The sequence below is a fragment of the Anolis sagrei genome, chromosome 2 (assembly GCF_037176765.1).
Source record: "Anolis sagrei isolate rAnoSag1 chromosome 2, rAnoSag1.mat, whole genome shotgun sequence".
Taxonomy (NCBI): domain Eukaryota; kingdom Metazoa; phylum Chordata; class Lepidosauria; order Squamata; family Dactyloidae; genus Anolis; species Anolis sagrei.
The window spans coordinates 302438280-302464645 of NC_090022.1; the positions used below are offsets into that span (position 1 = coordinate 302438280).

The following is a 26366-nucleotide window of genomic DNA, read 5'->3' on the forward strand; positions in this document are numbered from 1 at the left end:
GAGCCCTCGGTGGTGCAGTGGGTTAAGCCCCTGTGCCGGCAGGACTGAAGATTGACAGGTCGCAGGTTTGAATCTGGGGAGAGAGCGGATGAGCTCCAGCTTGCAGGTGGCCAATTCTCTCACCCCAGAAGCGACTTGCAGTTTCTCAAGTCACTCCTGACACAACAAAAAATTATTATTCTTATTGTTATTATTTGAAACACCACAAGATGCGTCCACAGCAGACACTCTGCTGGCTGTTGTATTGGATCACACATCAGACGCTTCCCAAGTGTCTAGGACTGTGTGATGTATCGACGAATAATGCATATAGATCCCAGTAGGGTGGCCTTTTGCAGTTGGCAGATGGTAATCTTGTCAGTGCTGATTGTTTTTAAGTGCAGGCCAAGGTCTTTAGGCACTGCACCCTGTGTGCCTATCACCAATGGTACCACCTTTATTGGCTTGTGCCAGAGTCTTTGCAGTTCAATCTTTAAATCCTCATATCGTGTTATCTTTTCCAGCTGTTTCTCTTCAATCCTGCTGTCGCCTGGGATTATTATTATTATTATTATTATTATTATTTGAAACACAACAAGATGAGTCCACCGCAAACAAGATCACTCTGCTAGTTGTTTTATTGGATCACATGTCAGACCCTTCCCAAGCATCTAGGGCTGGGTAATGTGTCAGTGAATAATGCATACATATCCGGGTAGGTTGGCCTTTTGCAGCTGACAGATGGTAATTTTGTCAGCGCCAATTGTTTTTAAGTGCAGGCCAAGGTTTTTAGGCACTGCACCCAGTGTGCCGATCACCACTGGGACTGCCTTGACTGGCTTGTGCCAGAGTCTTTGCAGTTCAATTATTATTATTATTATTATTATTATTATTATTATTATTATTATTATTTTGTATATGTGCAGTGTGCCCCCAAGTTGCAAACATCCGACTTACAAACAACTCCTAGTTCAGAACGGGGCTGAGACAACACGAAGTGAGAAAAGGTATTATCGCTGGGAAAAAGGGGTCTCCAACAACCTTTTCCCCACAACATTCCTTTTTCCCACAACAAGCCACATTTTGCAAAATCCAGTTATTGCAGGGATTGCAACTGAGCTCAAATCTTCTGAACAGGAGCAAAACAGGGTGTAAAGCAAACTCCATGGGGATGTTGCGTGTTGACCCTTCCCTATGCTACCTAAAGCTCTCTCTCATATATGTGTGTGTGTGTGGAGAGAGAGAGTTACACTTTTAGAAAGTCCCTGTTCTGACTTACATACAAATTCAACTTAAGAACAAACCTACAGAACCTCTTGTTCTGTGAGAACTGGGTTTTGGAAAATGTGGCTTGTGGTGGAAACAAGGTTTGGGGAGAGAACATCAGTGGAGACCCCCTTTCCCCCAGGATAATAATAATAAAATGGGTTTCCTGCATTTCAGAGTGGCTAACAAACAGGGCCATGATGCAGATGACAGGGGAGGAAACAGGAAGCCTAAACAAACCAAGGGATCAAAGACCAGAAATGAATTTTGGCCGAAACCTGGCACTTGTCAAAGGGGAATCGCCATGAGGAGGAACTTCCTGACTGTGAGAGCCGTTCAGCAGTGGAACTCTCTGCCCCGGAGTGTGGTGGAGGCTCCTTCTTTGGAAGGTTTTAAACAGGGGCTGGATTTCCATCTGTCAGGGGTGATTTGAATGCAATATTCCTGCTTCTTGGCAGAATGGGGTTGGACTGGATGGCCCATGTGGTCTCTTGCAACTCTTGGATTCTATGATTCTATGTTGCGGCTGCAAAGCATGAAGGGTCTGCTGGGCTTGGTGGTGGTGGTGGGGAGACGACAGAGTCATGCTCCTGCCTTGCAGAAGGCTCCTTCCTTCCCTTTTCCTAAGAAGGCAAAGGCGTGGGTCCTTCTTTCATCAGCAAGGAAGTCACCCTTGCATTCTCTCTCTCTTATATACTGCTGACATCCTGTCCTCTTGGTATCTCAGGCATGCATGAGTGCCTTGCGCTTGTTGTTGTTCCTTGACCAATGTGCGATGTCTGCGGGGAGTGGACGGTTCCAGCTCCGTCGTTCTAGAACTCCATGTGGGCCCGCAGCCCACTGTGGGAATCCAACAATGTGATGTGGCAGCAAAAAAAGCCAATGGGATTTTGGCCTGCATCAATAGGAGCCTAGTGTCTAGATCTAGGGAAGTCATGTTCCCCATGCTCTATTCCGCTTTGGTTAGACCACTTTACCTGGAATATTGTGTCCAATTCTGGGCACCACAATTCAAGAGAGATATTGACAAGCTGGAATGTGTCCAGAGGAGGGCGACTGAAATGATCAAGGGTCTGGAGAACAAGCCCTATGAGGAGCGGCTTAAGGAGCTGGGCATGTTTAGACGAGAAGGCTGAGAGGAGACATGATAGCCATGTATAAATATGTGAGAGGAAGCCACAGGGAGGAGGAGGGAGCAAGCTTGTTTTCTGCTTCCTTGGAGACTATTATTTATTTATTATTTATTTATTTGCTTCATTTTTATACCGCATTTTTCAGCCCTTAACAGGCGACTCAATGCGGTTTACAGTGCAATTAAAACACAACAATGCAACAACAGGATCGACGACGTCGATCCACAACAATTAACAATCAGACAGGACAATCAACAAACAACATATATAACGCCTCAGTTGAAATCAGATCCGTTCTCGTAGTCGTTGCGCCATTCCTATGTTCCATTTACCGTCTTCCTTGATTAGTTGCCTTGCTTAGCCAAACGCTTGTTCGTAAAGCCAGGTCTTGACCATTCTCCGAAACGTCAGCAACGAAGACTAGGACACAATGGACCAATGGCTTCAAACTACAAGAGAGGAGATTCCACCTGAACATGAGGAAGAACTTCCTGACTGTGAGAGCCGTTCAGCAGTGGAACTCTCTGCCTCAGAGGGAGTGTGGTGGAGGCTCCTTCTTTGGAAGCTTTTAAGCAGAGGCTGGATGGCCATCTGTCAGGGGTGATTTGAATGCAATATTCCTGCTTCTTGGCAGAATGGGGTTGGACTGGATGGCCCATGAGGTCTCTTCCAACTCTTTGATTCTATTATTATTATTATTATTATTATTATTATTATTATTATTAAGCAGAGGCTGGATGGCCATCTGTCAGGGGTGATTTGAATGCAACATTCCTGCTTCTTGGCAGAATGGGGTTGGACTGGATGGCCCAGGAGGTCTCTTCCAACTGTTTGATTCTATGATTCAAGGTGCTTGCGAACATTAATAATAATCTATATAAATAGAAAATGTCATGTTTGTTTGTGGGATTAACAGAACTCAAAAACCACTGGACGAATTGCCATCAGATTTGGCCACAAGACACCTACTAACCCAAGGAGTGACCATCACTCCAAAAAATTGATTTTGTCATTTGAGATTTGTAGTTGCTGGGATTTATAGTTCTTACTTACTTGCTTAGGCAATTCCTTGTAGTCCGAGGATGATGGTCCTCCAAGTGTAGTATCCTGGTGGTGGGTCCGTAGGTGACTGTGGAGCCCTATTCTTGACCTGCATCTTCTCCAGCAGTGAGGGCGTCGGTTTCCAGGTGGAGGGCGGTCCCAGTCAGGGTTGCTTGACACCCCTCCTCTTGCCACGTTTCTCCCTTTCGCCCTCCATTCGTGCCTCTTCAAATTCTGCAGCACTGCTGGTCACAGCTGACCTCCAGCTGGAGCGCTCAAGGGCCAGGGCTTTCCAGTCCTCAGGGTCTATGCCAGAATTTTTAAAGTTGGCTTTGAGCCCACCTTTAAATCTCTTTTCCTGCCCATCAACATTCTGTTTTCCATTCTTGAGTTCGGAGTAGAGCAACTGCTTTGGGAGATGCTGGTCGGGCATCCAGGCAACGTGGCCAGTCCAGTGGAGTTGGTGGCGGAGGACCATCGCTTCAATGTTGGTGGTCTTTGCTTCTTCCAGCACGCTGGCATTTGTCTGCTTGTCTTCCCAAGAGATTTGCAGGATTTTCCGGAAGCAGCATTGATGGAATCGTTCCTTGAGTTGCATGTGACGTATGTAGACAGTCCACGTATCGCAGGCGTCCCATCGTCGGATAGCTGGTTGCAGAATCAGTCGATCTACAGGTGAAATATAGGAGCTTTTGCCTCTGGTTTCAGAGAAAAGCCAGGGAAGTATTGGTCCAATGTTACGAGGGTTGAATGAAAAGTAATGCCTCCACCTTGGTAACTCCTCAACAGATGGTAATAATGGTATGCGGCAGGTACTGGATTGTTCAGTAGACTCTCCTTTACAGTTCCATTTTGGCAGGAAGCCTTAGCATTGAACGGTTGTGTTGTTAAAGTGCCAAGTATGGAACCCTGCGCAGACGGTTGGTCAATGCGACTTAAGCAACTTGCAGTCATTGAACTCATGACACAGAAGGTGTCACCCCAAAGGAGATTCATCAGAGAATGCAAACTATTTATGGTGATTGTGTTGATGTGAGTACTGTGCGTTGTTGGGCAAGTAAGTTTAAAGATGTTGAGGTGGGAACATCTGACTTGTGTGAGGAACAAAGAGTTGGACGTCCTGTGACACTGAGTTTCTCAAGCAAAAGATTGACAGATTGATTCAGGACGATCATCGTATCACTCAGAGAGAAATTTCAAGCATAATCGGCATTTCACTAGAATGTGTGGGCCACATTACTGCTTTGCTTGGTTGTCGGAAGATCTGTGCACGATGGGTACCCAGGATGAGAGACGTGTGGGTCACATTACTGCTTTGCTTGGTTGTCGGAAGATCTGTGCACGATGGGTACCCAGGATGAGAGACGTGTGGGTCACATTACTGCTTTGCTTGGGTGTCGGAAGATCTGTGCACGATGGGTACCCAGGATGAGACGTGTGGGTCACATTACTGCTTGGCTTGGCTATTGGAAGATCTGTGCATGATGGGTACCCTTGATGAGAGACGTGTGGCTCACATTATTGCTTTGCTTGGCTATTGGAAGATCTGTGCACGATGGGTACCCAGGATGAAAGACGTGTGGGTCATATTACTGTTTTGCTTGGCTATTGGAAGATCTGTGCACGATGGGTACCTAGGATGAGAGACGTGTGGGTCACATTATTGCTTTGCTTGGGTATCAGAAGATCTGTGCACGATGAGTACCCAGGATGAGACGTGTGGGTCACATTACTGCTTTGCTTGGGTATCACAAGATCTGTGCACTATGAGTTCCCAGGATGAGAGAACTGTGAGACGCTGGTTGCGGAAACAGAGTGTCGACTTCTTCTGTGACAGCTTCAGAAAACTTATTCATTGTTGGCTGAAATGTATCCAATTGTCTGGTGATTATGTGGAAAAGTGAATAGTGGTAGTTATAGAGCACATTCTAAGGATTATTTCCGTGTTTGATTTATTAAAATATCCCCATCCAAACCCAAGTAGCGAAGGTGGAGGCATTACTTTTCATTCATCCCTCGTAGAAACCTTGCAGTGGTTTTACAGCAGAAAGGACAGTCTGGCTCCTGTTTGCTGGTCAGCCCTGGATGGCCTGTCTGCAGAGGTTCTGGTAATGCTGTTGCAACAGGGACCCCCCCCCCCCCAAATCCAGCCTTCCTTCTATTGGGAATGGGTGTGTTGGCACCAAAGAAGGGGAGGAGAAAGAGGAAAGAAGACTGGCAGCTCCTGGGTGGTGGAAGCCTCTATGGCTAGTGCTGGGGTCAGAGGCAGGAAGTGGGCTCCAGCTGCTGGGAAAGAGATAGAAGGCGGGAGAGGAGGAGGAAGAAGAGAAAGAAAGGAGGAAGAGGAGGGTGCTTGCAGTCTTGCTGCTATTGCTGCTGCTCTGGGAAGGCACCCAAGAGAGAGGCCAGAGGGTTTGGGAGGGGGGCTCCCTTGGCTTTTGCCTTGTCTCTGTTGGAATTGGTGGCTCTGCAGAGCAGACCGTCCAGGTAGGAGGTCATAGTGCACAGGTGGAATCTCGGAGGTGGGGCTGGGACAAGGGCAGGTGGGGCTGCGTGCCCGTCGAGGTGAGATGACTTCCAACAGTGGGATAAGCCTCTTGGGGGTCTCACGATCCTGGTGGTGCCATTTGGGGAGATTTAACAGGGGGTTCCCTGCTGCCTTTGGAATTAATATTATTATTACTAGCCATCCCCTGCCACGCATTGCTGTGGCCCAGGCGGGTGATCTGGAAAATAAAGTAATGAGAAAGTGTTGGTTTCTAATCTATGTAATGTCTTCCTGCTTGTGGATCAACAGTATTTCTTGTTGTTTCTTTGTCGGTGTTGATGTGGAGAGTGTCTGGTTTGCCCACCCTGGAACATACAACATATCATTGTCCTTCTTTAGGGGTCCCTTTCAAATCTAGGGTACTAGAATCATAGAATCATAGAATCAAAGAATTGGAAGAGACCTCCTGGGCCATCATCCAGTCCAACCCCATTCTGCCAAGAAGCAGGAATATTGCATTCAAATCACCCCTGACAGATGGCCATCCAGCCTCTGCTTAAAAGCTTCCAAAGAAAGAGCCTCCACCACACTCCGGGGCAGAGAGTTCCACTGCTGAACGGCTCTCACAGCAGTTCTCTCTATATCTCTCTCTATATCTCTGTGCGTGCGAATCATATCTATCTATATCTATGGCTGGATGGCTCTTTGTCAGGAGAGCTTTGATTACATTTTCCTGCCTTGGCGAAGGCAGTTGGACTGGATAGCCTTAAGCATTTTCTGTTGGTCATGGGGATTCTGTGTGGGAAGTTTGCCCCAATTCTGTCGTTAGTTGGGTTCAGAATGCTCTTTGATTGTAGGTGAACTATAAATCCCAGTAACCACAACTCCTAAATGTCAAGGTCTATTCCCCCCCCCCCCCCCAACTCCATCTGTGTTCACATTTGGACATATGGAGTATTCATACCAAGTTTGGTCCAGATCCATCATTGTTTGAGTCCACAGCACTCTCTGGATGTAGGTGAACTACAACTCCAAAACTCAATATCAATGCCCACCAAACCCTTCTAGTGTTTTCTGTTGGTCATGGGAGTCCTGTGTGCCAAGTTTGGTTCAATTACATAGTTGGTGGAGTTCAGAATGCCCTTTGATTGTAGGTGAACTATACATCCCAGCAACTACAACTCCCAAATGACAAAATCAATTTTTGAGTGATAGTCACTCGTTGTCCTCATTGGTGTCTTGTGTCCAAATTTGGTGTCAATTCGTCCATTGGTTTTTGAGTTCTGTTAATCCCACAAACGAATATTACATTTTTATTTATATAGATTATTATTTGAAACACCACAAGATGAGTCCACTCTGCTGGCTGTTGTATTGGATCACACGTCGGACCCTTCCCAAGTGTCTAGGACTGTGATGTATTAGTGAATAATGCGTGCAGATCCCAGTAAGGTGGCCTTCTGCAGTTGGCAGGTGGTAATCTTGTAAGCGCCGATTGTGTTTAAGTGCAGGCCAAGGTCTTGAGGCACTGCACCCAGTGTGCCCATCACCACTGGGACCACCTTGACTGGCTTGTGCCAGAGTCTTTATTATTATTATTATTATTATTATTATTATTATTAGAAACACAACAAGATGAGTCCACAGCAGACACTCTACTGGCTGTTGTATTGGATCACACGTCGGACCCTTCCCAAGTGTCTAGGACTCTGTGATGTATCGGCGAATAATGTGTGCATATCCCAGTAAGGTGGCCTTTTGCAGCTGGCAGGTGGTAATTTTGTCAGTGCCGATTGTATTTAAGTGCAGGCCAAGGTCTTGAGGCACTGCAATTATTATTATTATTATTATTATTATTATTATTATTATTATTATTATTATGTGAACTCTGTGTGATGCGGGATGAGGGGTTGTGCAATCATGATTAGAGTGTGGAAGTGTGGGTGCTTTGTATTGTCGAAGGCTTTCATGGCTGGAATCACTAGGTTCTTGTGGGTTTTTTCGGGCTATAGGGCCATGTTCTAGAGGCATTTCTCCTGACGTTTCGCCTGCATCTATGGCAAGCATCCTCAGAGGTAGGGAGGTCTGTTGGAATTAGGACAATGGGTTTATATATCTGTGGAATGGCTGGGGTGGGGCAAAGGACTCTTCTCTGCTGGAACTAGGTCTGAATGTTTCAAATGACCACCTTCATTAGCATTAGCATTAGCATTAGCCAGGCCTTCAAACACTAGACATGGGCTGTGAACCACGGTGGTTTTCCTTCTCCTCTTCCTCATCCCCTGCGGTCTGGGGCCGGGCTTATCGGCTGGGCCTCCCTGCCTGGTCCCTTCCTCTTGTGGGCAGCAGGACGCCTGGTCCTTATCCATATCTTAAATTGTGTTGCCCAGAACTGGACTCGGGATTGTTATTCCTAGTGAGGCCTGACCACAGCAGATGGAAGTTGGGGTAGAACTTAATGACACGACTTCAGTTGCAAGTGAACAACTGCATTGGGGGCAATGGTTCTGTTGGAAATTGCAACCTTCTACAAGCCTCCGATACTAATTGTTATGCCTATAATTCAGATTGCTTACTGTATTGTATATGTGTGAATATGTTGTAGGAGGGGGCTGCAGACTATGTGACCAGATCTGGGATTATTCAGGACTCAGACTCCATTTTCGAAAGATAGAGAAGCCACTAGAACAGAGAGATGCTTTAGACTATGGACTGTTGATTAGCAGAAAGATGCCCTGAGTTACCTGCATGAAGAAACTACCGTATATTCTGGCGTATAAGACTACTTTTTAACTCAAGGAAATCTCAAAAGTCAGGGCTCGTCTTATACGTGGGGGTAGGCTTATACACGGGGATAGTCTTATACACAGGAGTCGTCTTATATGCGGGAGCAGTCTTATACGCGGGAGTCGTCTTATAGAGCGGGTGCTGAAACTTCCAATCTGGATTGGAGAATCTGTGGTTGTCGCATATGATGGGAGGAGCTCAAAAATGGCAGTGGCCGCATCCTTGCCGTACATAGCGACTGTATGAAAGCATTAATGGCGACGCTGTACAAGTACGGTAGAAGAAAATCCATTCATCAGGATTCGTGGACTTAATGCGGTCCCGATGGTGAGGCGAAGGGTGCCTCACCGGGAAGGTGTAAGTGAAGGGCGGAGCAAGCTGCAGGCGTCCGGGGCGCCCAAGGTATGGAAAAAAGACTTCGAGTGGCTCTGGGCCCAAACAAACACACCTCATTTACCTGTCTGGCCCGCCCTTGTATCCTATTACCGTCCCTCCTCCTCTGCCTCTCAGATCTCGCTCCTGAAGACTGCAGTGAAGCGGTGCAGGTGCGCATGTGTGAGATCTGAGAGGCAGAGAAGGAGGGACAGTAATAGGAAAATTATCATATTGAACTCAAATCTGATGCTTTTTAAATTTTTATTTGGTGTGTGTTGGAAGAGGGGTAGTCTTATACGGCGAATATATCCCAAACTCTATATTTTAACTGGAAAAGTTGGGGTTCGTCTTATATGCCCAGTCGTCTTATATGCCAGAATATACGGTACTTCAAATCTATCTGTAACTGGATTGAAATGTAATGTGCCTGTATGCTGGATACATGAAGTTTGTGAGCAAACTATGATACTTTTAAAGACTACTTTATTTTTGTTTCTTGAGAGCATGATTTAGAAGCAGTATATTTTAAGGGAGACTAGATGTTTTTGGGCAACTCAAAAGAAGACTTCTGAAACTCTGCTGTTTTCTGTGCATTGGCACATCTTTATCCCTAACAGTTTAAAGAGATATCTAGGTATATCAGTCTAACTACTGAGAAACCTAATCGCCTTGCATGGATGCTGGTGGATATTTAGGATAAGGTTGACGCAAGCGAGTTTTTAACTCTTCTCAGAACAGGAATAACCCTCTGCCTGTAAAACTCTACACGTTGAGTAGTAAAACAATCCTTTTTTATTGAAGATAAGTAAAAACAGCAAGGTAAAACAAAACACGTTAAGAAAATAGGTAAATCCAATTAGATAGGAAGATAAGTAGGAACAAAGTATTCCAAGGTAGGGTTTAGCAAAGTTCAAAACAAAGTCCAGACTTCTCTAATAAAATCCAAAGAACCAGGAAAACATTGATCTGAAGCATGAATATATAATCACAAGAGACAGAGAGTCAAACCATCAACAAGAAATCCTTAAACATTAATCTTCCAAGCAAGGCTTCCATAAGACAAGAGCAAGAACTTAGCAGGATTCTAAAATGATGCTTCATCTGACTATATTTTCCATGGTTGGAACTTTATATCCCCTTGTTAAGCCATTCTAAGCGCTTAGACATTGGTTTCATTTTCCCTGAATGCCTCTCACCCATATCTCTTGAAGCCTGGCAGAATGGCAAAGGCTTTGGCCGAGCTGTCTGTTTTGGCTAATTTCCACCTGCCTGTCTATATGCTCATTAGTGTCTCCAGGTGCCAAGTTGTTTTCAAGCCCCAAATCCTGGGAACTCTCTGGGAGCAATTCAGGGAGTAAACTCTCATCCCTACACCCTGTAGGAACATTCTCATGGGAAACTACACTTTGAACCGGTGTCTCTATGTCATTCTCTGCATTAATATCATTGACCAGACCATTGCCATCTTGACGCTCATTGACATCATTCCCCACATCTAAAGCACCTTGATCTTGAAACGCAATCACAGGCTGAACTCCAACAATACCTTACAAAAGGTTATGAATGCCATTTTCCAAAATCCTCTGCTGGCCTTCCTTTGGCATTGAATGGCATCCATCCCCGATGCCCCTTTCTGTTGTTGGCTTTTCCCTTGCCCGATCCCTCCGTCATAGTATCATTCTGCGGAAGAGGAACAGATAAACCTTTGCCCATTTTGGTCATCTTCTTGTCAGTGTATGATTTATGTATGATGTATGTTTAAATGCAATTTTATGTGATAGGATTGTGATTGTAATAGACTGTAATAGAATTGTATTGCCAGGTTGTATGTTTACACAAAAAGAGCTGTGAGAATGTGACCCTGAGTTTCTTGCTGTGTGAAGAATTAGGGAGTGCCAGAGATAACTCCTTTCCAGCTGCAGTTTGTCTTTAGTGCCTGTCTCTTTCGTTTTCTGTTCTTCGAGTCTGTTCACTGATGGTATGTGTTGGATTTATGAACTGCTCAAGTAAAGCTGAAACCTGCTTTTTACCGGTGACTCCAGAGTCCATTATTCAGTGCTTCCGCGATTCTTCTGCTAGCTCTAACACTTCTTTGGACCCCTTTTAGCGTGTCCATTTTCTCTCTCGCATCGTGATACCCAGAAGTGGACACAAGGCTTTTCCAAATGGGAGACGTATTGCCGCACCCTTCCTCCACTTGCGAGGCTCATTGGATTATAGGGACACCTTTAAGAGGGGCTTCAGATGGGGGTCTGATGGGAAATGCACCCCCCAAAAATTGCAAAAGGTTCTAACTCCCTTTCCTTTTCCTCTTCTCTCTTCCTTTCCTTCCTTCCGATCCCAGGTGAAGCAGGAGAGGGGACTCGCCAGCCGCCATCATGGTCGCCCTGTCGCTCAAGATCAGCATCGGGAACGTGGTGAAGACCATGCAGTTCGAGCCCTCCACCATGGTTTACGACGCCTGCCGAATCATCCGGGAGCGGGTGCCCGAGGCGCAGATGGGGCAGCGTGAGTCCAATTGGCGCAGGAATTCAACAACAACAGCAACAACTTCCTCCCTAGGCCTCTGGCACAGGCTCAAGGGGTGGGGTGGGGGGTTCTAGGCTTTCCCTCCAGACCCAGAGCCCATTCGGGGTCTGGGTCTGGAGGGAAGGCCTAGAACCCCCCCACCCCCACCCCTTGAGCCTGTGCCAGAGGCCTATCAAAGCTGGAAAATACAGCAAATTGCAAACTTACCTTTACCCCATTGCAGCTACAGCAATGACCTGTATTTACTTGAATCGAATGTGTCATCAACTCTAATGCACACCTCCATTTTGAAAACCCTGAAACCAAAACAAGTATTTGCTGGCGAATGTAATGCGCAGCAGCACAAAGTGCACTCTTTGTGATTGGTCCAGAAAAGGTGTGCATTACAGAGGCTGCCAAAGTGTTAGAGCACCACAGCTTCCAGCAGTGGAAAAGAAAACCTTGGTATTGTCGAAGGTTTTCGTGGCCAGAATCACTGGGTTGTTGTAGGTTTTTTCGGGCTATATGGCCATGGTCTAGAGCAGTAATGGGCAACCTTTTGAGCTTGGTGTGTCAAAATTTGTCAAAAACCTGAGTATAACTTGAGTGGAGTGTCACTTCAAGAAAAAAAACACATAATTTTGCAATATTTATAGTTTAAATAAGAAAAATGTATATTCCGTGCTGAGTTATGGAGTGGACAATGCTCAAACGTGCTTATGTTAAATTTGTAGAGCCTTTTACACATTTAAGGATGGAATTAGATTGGCTCTTATAAGGTGTATTTCATTGTATGTGGCCACATGTGTCTGCGTGTCATCAAAAATAGCCATGCGTGTCAGTGCTGACACGCGTGTCATAGGTTCACCATCATGGGTGTAGAGGCATTTTCTCCTGATGTTTCGCCTGCATCTATGGCAAGCATCCTCAGAGGTTGTGAAGTCTGTTGAAACTAGGAAAAAGGGTTTATATATCTGTGGAATGACCAGGGTGGACAAAGGACTCTTGTCTGCTGGAGCTAGGTATGAGTGTTTCAATTGACCAGTATTAAAAAAAACTCTAAAATTACAACAGCACAATAGCAGAGAGGAAACAAACAAGGACATCTAATCACCTCTCAACAAAAGATTGCCCCAGGTACTGCTAGGCCATCAAATGCTAATCAAGGTGGTCAGTTGAAACACTCATACCTAGCTCCAGCAGTCAAGAGTCCTTTGTCCCACCCTGGTCATTCCACAGATATATAAACCCTTTTTCCTAGTTCCAACACACTTCACAACCTCTGAGGATGCTTGCCATAGATGCAGGCGAAAGGAGCTGGGCATGTTTAGCCTGGAGAAGAGAAGGCTGAGAGGAGACATGATGAGGGCCATGTATAAATACATGAGAGGAAATCTTGAGGAGGGAGCAAGCTTCCTTTCTGCTTCTCTGGAGACTAGGGCGCAATGGAGCAATGGCTTCAAACTACAAGAGAGGAGATTCCACCTGAACATGAGGAAGAACTTCCTGACTGTGAGAGACGTTCAGCAGTGGAACTCTCTGCCCCGGAGTGTGGTGGTTCCTTCTTTGGAGGCTTTTAAACAGAGGCTGGGTGGCCATCTGTTGGGGGTGCTTTGAATGCATTTTTCCTGCTTCTTGGCAGAATGGGGTTGGACTGGATGATGGCCCACCAGGTCTCCTCCAACTCTAGGATCCTATGTAGGCCTGTGTCTCTGACGGGACATTCATGATGCTGTTCTTCTGTTTTCCAGCCAACGATTTTGGCCTCTTTCTGTCCGACGAAGACCCGAAGAAAGGCATCTGGCTGGAGGCTGGGAAAGCTCTGGACTACTACATGCTCCGCAATGGGGTGAGTCTCGGCTTCTGCTTCTAGGAGACAGAACATTGTGCCAGCTGCCTCAAGGGGCTTCCAGGAAGGCCAGCACTGAGTCAGGATTGGACCAAGAGCCCTGGTCAGCTTGGACCTTGCTCTGCTTGAGAATATATGCTCAAGTGATATTGTTGAAACACGCACTGCTTCTGGGACTGACCAGGATAGATGGCCATTCTGGCCCATGGCTCCCATTTGCTCCTTGTATTCAGGTGGCTTGACCTCTCCATTATTAAATACCCTTCCCCTCAATTTCTCAGGACACCATGGAATACAAGAAGAAGCAGCGCCCACTGAAGATCCGAATGCTGGACGGGACGGTCAAGACGGTCATGGTGGACGACTCCAAGACGGTCACAGATATGCTCATGACCATTTGCGCCAGGATTGGTAAGAGGCGCCAAAACCCTTAATTAACCAATCCAGTGTATAGAACAGGCATAGGCCAACTTTGGTTCTCCCTCCAGGTGTTTTGGACTTCAACTCCCACAATTCCTAACAGCCTTCCGGCTGTTAGGAATTGTGGGAGTTGAAGTCCAAAACACCTGGAGGGAGAACCAAACTTGGCCCATGCCTGGAGTAGAACAAGGGTGTGCTGAACATCTGGGTTGGGTGACCATTGTGCCAGGTGGAGTGTCCACTGCTGCCCCTCCCCCTCTTCTCACGGCAAACATTGTTCCCCCCTCCTTGCCCACAGGCATCACCAACTACGATGAGTACTCTCTGGTGCGGGAACTGGCGGAGGAGAAGAAGGAGGAGCAGACGGGGACCCTCAAGAAGGACAAGACCCTCCTCCGTGACGAGAAGAAGATGGAGAAGCTCAAGCAGAAGCTGCACACGGACGACGAGCGTAAGTTGTGGGCAGAGGGGGGGGGGGGGTTGGGGGTGGGCAAAGGGCAGGTGGTGTTGCAACTCAGAGTAGGCTTCACCTTGCTTCCAAACACCACCACACAAGAGCTGTAGTTTTACAGTTTATTAAGGAAAAAATCCAAGTCAAAATAAAGAATAAGCATTGCAAAGTTCCAAAGATGAAGGTTAAATGCAGGATACAGTTCCAAAGATCTTCAGGTAAAAGCAGGAGACATAATCCTATTGGCAAAGTTCAAACCAGAGTCTCAGGTACAAGCAAGGAAACATTTGCCCCAAGAATCACAATGCAAGAAATCCCAAGCGTACTGCTTTCCAGGCTAAGGTTATTCCATGAAGCTTTCAGGCTAATAAGCTACATTGAACTGACACTTTCCCTTGGTTTGCAAGAAGCCTAAATACCTTTTTCTAATCATGAAAACATTCTGCTCTCACAGTGGTCCCATGACCTTTCCCCGACCTGGCCTCTCGTCGACTAGCTAAGATCAAGGCCTTCACTTACTTACTTACTTACTTACTTAGGTGATCCCTCATTTTCCAAGGAGGATTGTCTTCCATTATTCTTGTGGGTCCGTATGTGGCTGTGGAGCCCTATTCTTGACCTGCATCTTCTCCCACAGTGAGGGCATTGGTTTCCAGGTGGAAGGCGGTCTCGGCCGGGGTTGGCTTGACGCGCCTTCCTCTTGGCACGTTTCTCTTTTTCACCGTCCACTCGTGCCTCCTCAAATTCTGCAGCACTGCTGGTCACAGCTGACCTCCAGCTGGAGCGTTCAAGGGCCAGGGCTTCCCAGTTCTCAGTGTCTGTGCCGGAGTTTTTAAGGTTGGCTTTGGGCCCATCTTTAAATCTATTTTCCTCTCCACCAACCTTCACTATCAGCGTGGGAAGACACCTGGGTGCTCACTCCCTTACTGGCATTCCTTTCCTGTGAGAACCACTTGCTTGAATCTCCCCTGTCTGTGGGAGCCTCGGGCTGAGGCACAGAAGAACAGCCAGGAATCTGAATCCCATCATTCTCATCACATTGAACCACAACAGGTGGGCTGCCTGGCTGCACCTCTCAGGACCCCCAATAGCAAGGACCTGACACTGAAGGTCTGTTAATGCAGCCTCCACCGTCTCGTAGGCAAAAGGCAGTCCATAGTCATACACAGTCCAACAAGGACAAAGAGACAGAATGGGGGACAATGCCTGGCTCGAGAGCAGCACGTGTGAAAAAGATCTTGGAGTCCTCGTGGACAACAAGTTAAACATGAGCCAGTAATGTGATATGGCGGCAAAAAAAGCCAATGAGATTTTGGCCTGCATCAGTAGGAACCTAGTGTCTAGGTCCAGGGAAGTTATTCACTATTTTGCCTTGGTTAGACCACACCTGGAATATTGTGTCCAATTCTGGGCACCACAATCCAAGAGAGACATTGACAAGGTGGAATGTGTCCAGAGGAGGGCGACTCAAAGGATCAAGAGAACAAGCCCTATGAGGAGCGGCTTAAGGAGCTGGGCATGTTTAGCCTGAAGGCTGAGAGGAGATATGAGAGCCATGTATAAATATGTGAGAGGAAGCCACAGGGAGGAGGAGGGAGCAAGCTTCCTTTCTGCTTCCCTGGAGACTAGGACGCAATGGAACAATGGCTTTACACTACAAGAAAGGAGATTCCACCTGAACATGAGGAAGAACTTCCTGACTGTGAGAGCCATTCAGCAGTGGAACTCTCTGCCCCAGAGGGAGTGTGGTGGAGGCTCCTTCTTTGGAAGCTTTGAAACAGAGGCTGGATGGCCATCTGTCGGGGGTGCTTTGAATGCAATATTCCTGCTTCTTGGGAGAATGGGGTTGGACTGGGGGTCTCTTCCAACTCTTTGATTCTATGATTCTAAGGGCAAATCATACGAAGAGTCCAGAGGTTTTTCCAAGGGTCAAAGCCAAGCAATCTCACCCAGTCGTAGTCCAAAAGCATAGTTCTGTCACCAAATCTAAAGGTTCATCAACAGTGATTTGTGCTATAGCAGTTCCACGACGTTGCTCCCAGCAAACGGCCACCTCCAGCCTCCAGCTCTTTATGCCACTTTCGCAAGCGCTCTCATCGCTTGTCCCTCCTCTGAGCCAACCCATTAGATCTGCTTGGTTGGGTGGCACCAGTTCTTCATTGCAGCCTTCATAGTTGGAAGGCTTACCTCCTGGTCTGTTGCCCTGAGGCTCCTGGGCTTGCTCTGCAAGGGGAGATTCCTCAGGGTCTGGCTGAGGAATCTCCCCCTTGCTTACCCCTGACTCAGAGTCTGGACCAAAAAGCCCTTATTATTTATTTATTTATTTACTTCTATACCGCTGTTCTCAGCCCGGGGGCGACTTACAGCGGTTCACAAGACACAAGACACAGCAAAATTCAATGCACCAATATAAAAACAATTAACAACCTAATCTAATACACAGTTAGTACACAATTTCTATCATAACCATTCACTAACGTTTCATCACTAAAACATGATCCAGATTCGTCATCCATTGTTCCATTCCTATGTCTTTACCAGTCATTGCACTGAATTATTCGAACGCCTGCCCACATAACCAGGTCTTTTTTGCGGAATGCCATTAAAGATGGTGCTAATCTGATGTCTGAGGGAAGGGCGTTCCACAGCGGGGGGGGGGGGGGGGGGGCATCACCGAGAAGGCCCTATCTCTCGTCCCCGCCAGCCGTGCTTGTGAAGCTGGCGGGATCGAGAGCAGGGCCTCCCCGGAAGATCTCAAAGTCCTGGTGGGTTCATAGGCCGAGATGCGGTCAGATAGGTAGCTTGGGCCGGAACCGTTTAGGGCTTTAAAGGTCAACACCAGCACTTTGAATTGAGCCTGGTAGCAAGTCGGTAGCCAGTGGAGTTGGCGCAACAGGGGGGTTGTATGCTCCCTGCGCTCCGCTCCTGTTAGAATCATCCTTATTGCTAACCCTAACACCTGACCCCCCACCCCTTCCTTCCTCCCTCCCTCCTCTTCCTCTTTGTCCAGTCAACTGGCTGGACCATGGCCGCACGCTGAGGGAGCAAGGCATCGACGACAGCGAGACGCTCCTCCTCCGGCGCAAGTTCTTCTACTCCGACCAGAACGTGGATTCGCGGGACCCGGTGCAGCTCAACCTCCTCTACGTCCAGGTGGGCTTCCTCCCCATTGACACCCCCCCCCATGTGTGTGTGTCCTTCAGGCTGGGTCGTGACCTTTCCTGGAGCCCTGGGCCCAGAGATAGTGGTGGGTCATGTCAGGGGTTCAAATCAGCATGAAATTCCCTGTTGTAGAGTGGAAAAAGGGAGTCAAATAACTTATTGTAGTGAAGTGATATCTCCTCTCAGGAACAAAAACAACACACAGGCACAAAGCTGTTCGTTCCAACCAGAAGGCTTTTCTTTCTTAAGTTGCAGTAATAATAATAGAAAAATATAGTATTTGCAGCAGGACTGGCCAAACTTTTTGACTGGGGGCTGCATGCTAGCACTCTCTGCTAGAAGGACTAGGTGCCCAGTGATGGAAGGAAGGGAAAGAGGAAGGAAAGGGAGAAGGAAGGAAGGACAAAAAGGGAGGAAGGGAAGGATGGAAGGAGAAAGAGGGAGAGAGGGAAGGAGGGAGGGAGGAAAGAGGGAAGGAAATAAAGACAAAAGGGAAGGAAGGATGAAACAGTGGAAGGAAAGAATGGAAGGAGGAAGGAAGAAAAAGGAATGAAGAGAAGGATGGAAGGAAGGAAGGATAAAAGAAAGAGAAGGAAAGAAAGATAAAAAGAAAGGAAGGAAGGGGAAAGGGAGGGAAGAATGGAAGGAGAAATAGGGAGAGAGGGAAGGAGGGAGGAAAGAGGGAAGGAAGGAAAGACAAAAGGGAGGGAAGGAGGGAAGAATGAAAGGGTGGAAGGGAAGGATGGATGCATGGATGGAAGGATGGGAGGGAAGGTGCCTCATGTAAGCCGCTTCGAGTCCCCATTGGGGAGATGGTGGCAGGGTAACAAATAAAGATTATTATTATTATTATTATTATTATTATTATTATTATTAGGTGGAAGGAAAGAAGGAAGGAAGGAAGGAAGAGTGGAAGGGAAAGAGAAAGAGGGAGGGAAGGAGGAAGGAAAGAGAGAAGGAAGGGATGAAGAGAAGGATGCAAGGAAGGAAGTGAAGGATAATAATAATAATAATTATTATTATTATTTATTATAAAGGAAAGAAAGACAAAAAGGAGGGAAGGGAGGGAGGGGAGAGAGGAAAGGGTGAAAGGAGCAAGGGAGGGAGGTAAGGAGGAAGGAAAGAAAATGGAGGGAAGAATGAAAGGGTGAAAGGGAAGGATGGATGGAAGGAAGGGAAGGAGGAAGGAAAAAAGGAGGAAAGAATGGAAGGGAAGGAGAAAGAGGGAGGAAAGGAGGAAGGAAAGGGAGAAGGAAGGAAGGATAGGATGGTGAGAGAGAGGAGAGTCTGAGAAAAGAGCCCAAGGGACTGCATTTGGCCTGAGTTTGCCCGTACCTGATTTAAAGTCTGTACACAGTCTCTCTGTGCTGTCTCCATCCACCAACCTCAATACATTTCTTAAGTTGCCGTAATAATACTACCAATACAAACACAGTACTTACAGTATGTACAAAGTCTCTCTCTCCTATTTCCATACACTAACCTCCAACCCTCACTGGGTTTCTACAAACTTCTAGGCAACAGTCTCAGCGCTTTGCTACCACTTTGCAGGGGTTGATCCTGAGACATTGATTCTGTTTTGTTTATTTTATTTAATTATTATAATATAATACAATATAATACTAGTAATAATAATAATACAGTACTATTATTATAGTTATATGTTTAAATTACATGTAATATTCCTAATAATATTACAATATAATGCTGTAGTGCAATATAGTAATACATAATACTCATATTGTAATATGGTAATAATATAATATATTGTATGAAAATATATCTTGTAAGCCGCTCTGAGTCCCCTTCGGGGTGAGAAGGGCGGCATAGAAATGCCGTCAATAAATAAATAAAATAAAAATTAGTACTTGAACAAATGCTGAGAAATTGACACATTCTGACAGGTCAGGGGCTGGACTCTGGTCATAATGACCGGGGGGGGGTGCCTTTGGCTAACTGCCCCCCTTTTAAAATTGCAGGCCCGTGACGACATCCTGAACGGCTCCCACCCGGTCTCCTTCGACAAAGCCTGCGAGTTTGCCGGCTACCAGTGCCAGGTCCAGTTTGGGTCCCACAACGAACAGAAGCACAAGCCGGGATTCCTGGAGTGAGTGCCTGTCTTTGGGGGGGGGGGGGGGGGCAGGGGGGCAGATCCATGTTAATCTGCACTGGATCCTACCTGGTGAAGCCTTGCCCTATGGCCCCTCCCTGCTTCCACTTCCTGTGCGATGGGCCATGTGGGTAGCTCACTTGGACCCTATCTGATGTCTCCACTTGCCTTCTTCTCTCCTTTTTCCAGCCTGAGGGACTTCCTGCCCAAGGAGTACATCAAGCAGAAGGGGGAGCGCAAGATCTTCATGGTGAGTGGGGGGACGGAGGCGCCTGGGACCACAGACCCTTCTCTTGTGGGACCCCAGGAGGTGCTTTGACCTTTTCACCCTAGGCATGCCCCTTCCAGTTCATTCTGAAAAGGGTTTTGTTTTGCATTATTTCCAAAGTGTGCAAGTTATAACTATTGGTAAATAAAGCTGTCAATGAACAGTAGTAATTTTCCACCTTGTAATAGTAGTAAAACATGTGTATCTTATTGGGAAGAAAACTTCACAACCCTACACCAGGATAGAGTCTTACTATATATACGTTGGTATTGGCTTTATTGTTTTATATTGTTTTATTGTATTATTGTTTCAATGCTTAATCTGTATTTTGCTATTATGTGTACTGACTTGATGTAAACCGTCTTGAGTCACCGATAGGCTGAAAAAGGCAGTATACAAGCATAGCAAATAAATAAACAAACAAACAAACAAACAAATAAATAAATAAATAAATGTGTGTGTGTGTGTGTATAATATTGTATGAGTGAATATATACCAGGATACAGTCCTTCTCTCTCTCTCTATATATATATATGTGTGTGTGTGTATAATATTGTGTGTGTAATACTGTATGTATGTATATGTGTGTGTGTGTATAATATTGTGTGTGTAATACTGTATGTATGTATATGTGTGTGTGTGTACAATATTGTGTGTGTATATATATATGTATGTATAATGTATGTGTGTGTGTATAATATTGTATGAGTCGCCCTAGGGCTGAGAATTGCGGTATATAAGCGCAGTAAATAAATAAATAAATAAATAAATAAATGTGTGTATAAATACCAGGATAGAGTCTTACTATATGTGTGTGTGTGTATAATATTGTATGTGTGTATATAATATTGTGTGTACATGTAATATTGTGTGTGTATATATGTGTGTGCACAATGTGTGTGTGTATAATGTATGTGTGTGTATATGTGTGTGTGTGTATAATATTGTACATGTGTGTATGTGTGTGTGTAATATTGTATGCATGCGTGTAATATTGTATATGTGTGTGTGTATATAATAATTTATTTTATTTATTTATTTAAAGCATTTATATTCTGCCCTTCTCACCCGAAAGGGGACTCAGGGTGGAGCACAGCATACAAGCAGCAAACATTCAATGCTGGGACATAAATAAACTATACACATGCACAAACATTAAAATCATTTGTGTGTGTGTGTGTGGAGAGAGAGAGAGAGTTGGAAGTGAGCACATGGGCCATCTAGTCCAACCCTTTTCTTTCTGCCATGCAGGATAAACACATACAAAGCCCTAACAGATGGTCACCCAGCCTCTGTTTAAAAGCTTCCAAGGAAGAAGCTTCCATCAGACACCAAAGAGGCATAGAGTTCCACTGCTGAATATATATTGTAATCTTGACAGATTAGAGAGATGGGCCAAAACTAACAAAATGAAGTTCAACAGGGACAAATGTAAGATACTCCACTTTGGCAGGAAAAACGAAATGCAAAGAGACAGAATGGGGGATGCATGGCTCGAGAGAGGTACATGTGAAAAAGATCTTGGAGTCCTCGTGGACAATTATTTATTATTATTTATTTATTTGCTTTATTTCTATACCGCGTTTCTCAACCTATAATAGGTGACTCAATGCGGTTTACACAATATTAATTACCACAACAATAACAATTAAAGCACAGCATACCCAATAACAAACACACAACCATTCATACAATGCCTCGATCGCAAACAAGATCCAGTCTCATATCCTTATACCGTTCCTATGTTCAGTTTACCGTCGTTCTGTGTACCATTGCGCTGATTAGCCAAACGCTTGCTCAAAAAGCCAGGTTTTGAGCTTCTTCCTAAATGCCAGCAACGAAGGGGCCTGTCTGATGTCGCTTGGTAGGGCATTCCATAACCGAGGGGCCACCACCGAGAAGGCCCTGTCTCTCGTTCCCGCCAACCGTGCCTGTGACGCAGGCGGAACCGAGAGCAGGGCCTCCCCGGACGATCTTAATGTCCGTGTCGGTTCATAGGAGGAGATGCGTTCGGAGAGGTAGGTGGGGCCGGAACCGTTTAGGGCTTTGTAGGCTAATGCCAGCACCTTGAATTGTGCCCGGTAGGGAATTGGCAGCCAGTGGAGCTGGCTCAACAGAGGAGTGGTATGCTCCCTGAGAGCTGCTCCTGTTAGCAACCTGGCTGCCGAGCGCTGGACCATCTGGAGCTTCCGGGCAGTCTTCAAGGGCAGCCCCACGTAGAGCGCGTTGCAGTAATCTATGCGGGATGTGACCAGAGCGTGGACTACCGTGGCCAAGTCCGACTTCCCGAGGTACGGGCGCAGCTGGCGCACGAGCCGAAGCTGTGCAAATGCTCCCCTGGCCACCGCTGAGACCTGAGGCTCCAGGCTCAGCAATGAATCCAGGGTCACACCCAAGCTGCGAACCTGCGTCTTCAGGGGGAGTGTAACCCCGTCCAACACAGGCTGTAACCCTATGCCCCGTTCGGCCTTTCGACTGACCAGGAGTGCCTCTGTCTTGTCTGGATTCAACTTCAATTTGTTCACCCTCATCCAGTCCGACACAGCAGCCAAGCACCGGTTCAGGACCTGGACAGCCTCCTTAGAAGTAGGTGGAAAGGAGTGACAGAGTTGGACATCATCTGCGTACAGATAACACCGCACCCCGAAACTCCGGATGATCTCTCCCAACGGCTTCATGTAGATGTTAAACAACATGGGGGACAGTATTGAACCCTGCGGGACCCCACAAGACAAAGGTTGTGAGGACGAGCAGCTGTCCCCCATCAACACCTTCTGGGTACGACCCTCTAGGAAGGACCCGAGCCACTGTAAAACAGTACCTCCAAGGCCCATTCCCGCGAGGCGTCCCAGAAGGATACCGTGGTCGACGGTATCGAAGGCCGCTGAGAGATCCAGCAGGACCAATAGGGACACACTCCCCCTGTCGAGCTCTCTGCGGAGATCATCCACTAAGGCGACCAGGGCTGTTTCGGTACCATGTCCCGGCCTAAAGCCAGACTGTGCCGGATCCAGATAATCAGTGTCTACCAAGAATACCTGGAGTTGTGAGGCCACCACACGTTCCAGGACTTTGCTCAAAAAGGGAAGATTGGAAACAGGCCGATAGTTGACGAATTGAGTGGGGTCTAGTGATGTTTTTTTCAACAGCGGTTTTATTACAGCTTGTTTTAAGCTGGCTGGAATATTGCCTTCCCGAAGGGAGGCATTAACCACCACCTCCACCCACTCGGCCAATCCCCCTCTGGCCTCCTTTAGAAGCCAGGATGGGCAGGGGTCTAGGATGCATGTGGTAGCTCTCATTCCTCCAAGTATCTTGTCCACATCCTCGGGTTTCACCAATTGAAATGAATCCATCAAAATCGGACAAGCAGATGCTCGTGTTACATCCTCAGAGACTGCCGTTAACGTGGTATCCAGGCCAGAGCGGATCAAAGCGACTTTGTCCGCAAAGAACCGAGCAAATGCTTCACAGCGGGCCGTCGAGTTGTCAGGGTTCCCATCCGGAATGGTGGGGTTCAATAGCCCTCTGACAACTCGAAACAACTCCGCCGGACGGTTCTTTGCGGACGCAATATTGGCCGCAAAGAAAGCTTTCTTTGCCGCCTTTATTGCCACGGCATATGCCCTTAATAGGGCAACAAACCGTGTTCGATTTAACTCGCTCGGATCCGAACGCCACACGCGCTCTAGTCTCCTCTTCCTTCGCTTCATCGCTGCCAGCTCCTCGTTGAACCAAGGTGCTGGTTTAGCTCGGCTACTTGAGAGGGGACGTTCCGGAGCAATCGTGTTTATGGCCCTAGTCATCTCCCCATTCCAGAGAGACACCAGGGCTTCAACAGAATCACCAACCGAGGTGGCAGGAAAATCCCCAAGAGCCGTCAGGAATCCGTTCGGATCCATAAGCCTCCTGGGGCGGACCATCTTAATGGGGCCCCCACCTCTGCAGAGGTTAGAAGGTGTGGTGAGTCTAAATCTGACCAGATAGTGGTCGGTCCATGGCAACGGAGAGGTGGATAACTCCTCAACACCGCCACCTTGCTCCCATCCCTGACAGAAAACCAAATCTAATGTGTGTCCCGCACAGTGGGTGGGGCCAGATACTTGTTGGGACAGCCCCATGGTTGCCATGGATGACATGAAGTCCTGAGCCGCTCCTCCTAGGGAAGTCTCGGCATGTACATTGAAGTCCCCCAGCACAAGAAGCCGTTGAGACTCCAATGCCAGGCTCGAGACCACCCCCGCTAGCTCAGGTAGGGAGACCGTAGTGCAGCGAGGTGGGCTGTACACTAACAGAATCCCTATTCTGTCCCGGTCACCCACCCTCAGGTGGACACACTCGAAATTGGTTGACTGTGGGATGGGGCCTCTGGTCAGAGGGATAGAATTTTTATAGACCACCGCAACTCCGCCTCCCCGCCCTCCAGGTCTCGACTGGTGCTGTACGGAGAATCCTGGCGGACAAAGCTGGGTCAAATTAACTCCTCCAGCTTCATCCAGCCAGGTCTCCGTAATGCACGCCAGATCTGCCCGTTCCTCCAAGATTAGATCTTGGATGAAAGATGTTTTGCCGTTGACAGATCTGGCGTTCAGCAGCACCATCTTCAACCCAGAGGGACTACCAACCTGGGTACACCCACTTACCAAGTCAGGAGACCGATTACAAGTGATTAAGTTTTTTTTTCCTTCTTTCCCTAGGCCGAATTTGGGTTGTAAAATTTTTACTATTTCTAGGCCGAATTAGCCGAATTGGTGGTCTCCCTTACAATAAGTTAAACAATGTGATGTGGCGGCAAAAAAAGCCAATGGGATTTTGTCCTGCATCAAGAGGAGCCTAGTGTCTAGATCTAGGGAAGTCATGCTCCCCATGCTCTATTCCGCCTTGGTCAGACCACTTTACCTGGAATATTGTGTCCAATTCTGGGCACCACATTTGAAGAGAGATATTGACTCTAAGCTGGAAAGTGTCCAGAGGAGGGCAACTAAAATGATCAAGGGTCTGGAGAACAAGCCCTATGAGGAGCGGCTTAAGGAGCTGGGCATGTTTAGCCTGAAGAAGAGAAGGTTGAGAGGAGATATGATGAGAGCCATGTATAAATATGTGAGAGGAAGCCACAGGGAGGAAGGAGGGAGCAAGCTTGTTTTCTGCTTCCCTGGAGACTAGGACGCAATGGAGCAATGGCTTCAAACTACAAGAGAGGAGATTCCATCTGAACACAAGGAAGAACTTCCTGACTGGGAGAGCCGTTCAGCAGTGGAACTCTCTGCCCCGGAGTGTGGTGGAGGCTCCTTCTTTGGAGGCTCATAACCAGAGGCTGGATGGCCATCTGTCAGGGGTGATTTGAATGCAATGTTCCTGCTTCTTGGCAGAATGGGGTTGGACTGGATGATGGCCCAGGAGGTCTCTTCCAACTCTTTGATTCTATGATTCTATGATATATAAAATGTATAAATGTACATTGGTTATTAAGTGCTTAGATAGGACAACATATTGTAAGACTCCTGCCCTGGAAGAGGGTTAGGTTCAGAACACTTTGATTTTGAGCGCAATCAGCTAACTTTGAGAATGGAGTTTGCACACCATCCAGGTATTCTGCAGAGCACCTTCCCTGAAGGTCTGTGGAGTGCTTCTTCTGATGGTGCAAAGGAGGGCCAGGGAGCATGGCCAGGCCAGGGGCTGAAGGGGAAGGAAGGCCTCTTTGGGACTCACAGGTCTTTTGTGTTGATCCCTCCTCTCCTCTCAGGCCCACAAGAACTGCGGCAACATGAGTGAGATTGAAGCCAAGGTGCGCTACGTGAAGTTGGCTCGCTCTCTCAAGACCTACGGCGTCTCCTTCTTCTTGGTCAAGGTGAGTCCTGGGGAGACCTGTATGTGCCTGTGTTGGTGGGGAGAGCTTATCTTATGGGACTTGTGGACAGGTCTCTGCTGAAGGTGACCACCCGTGACCTCGTCCTGACCTTCCTTCCTGCAGGAGAAGATGAAAGGCAAGAACAAGCTGGTCCCGCGCCTGCTGGGCATCACCAAGGAGTGCGTGATGCGGGTGGACGAGAAGACCAAGGAGGTCATTCAGGAGTGGAGCCTCACCAACATCAAGCGCTGGGCCGCCTCCCCCAAGAGCTTCACCCTGGTCAGTCCCTCCTTTGGCCAGCCAGATGGCCATTTCTCCTTCTGGCTCCAGGGCTGGCCTTCCTCCTCCTCCTCTTCCTTTCCACTTGCCCTGCCACACTCTTTTCTGACCCCCAGCGTGGATTGCAGCTCATCTCTGTCTCCCTTCCGTTGGGGGCTCAAGAGGGAGAAGGGCCAGGGTGTCCCTTAGGGGGCTGGAACCCAAGACGGTGCACTCCTGCCTTTTCCCATTTTGCCAATTGTTCTTGCTTCGCCGCAACAGGATTTTGGGGACTACCAGGACGGCTACTACTCTGTGCAGACCACCGAAGGGGAGCAAATTGCCCAGCTGATTGCCGGCTACATTGACATCATCCTGAAGAAGGTACAGGGCCAGGGGGTGGGGGCATCTGAATGGCCTGAT

General features: G+C 47.3%; 1 protein-coding gene across 2 annotated transcripts in view; it reads left to right on the forward strand.

Annotated features, from left to right (window-relative positions):
* TLN1 (talin 1) overlaps positions 1–26366 on the forward strand; it is a 136082-nt gene that overhangs the window by 28821 nt on the left and 80895 nt on the right. For both annotated transcript variants that reach the window (XM_067464710.1, XM_067464711.1), the window contains exons 2-11: positions 11414–11577; positions 13329–13426; positions 13708–13837; positions 14145–14297; positions 17308–17450; positions 19439–19566; positions 19759–19819; positions 25581–25685; positions 25809–25964; positions 26226–26327. In XM_067464710.1, the coding sequence (XP_067320811.1) occupies positions 11448–11577; positions 13329–13426; positions 13708–13837; positions 14145–14297; positions 17308–17450; positions 19439–19566; positions 19759–19819; positions 25581–25685; positions 25809–25964; positions 26226–26327 (1206 nt within the window). In that variant the 5' untranslated portion in view covers positions 11414–11447. The remainder of the gene's footprint in view (positions 1–11413; positions 11578–13328; positions 13427–13707; positions 13838–14144; positions 14298–17307; positions 17451–19438; positions 19567–19758; positions 19820–25580; positions 25686–25808; positions 25965–26225; positions 26328–26366) is intronic.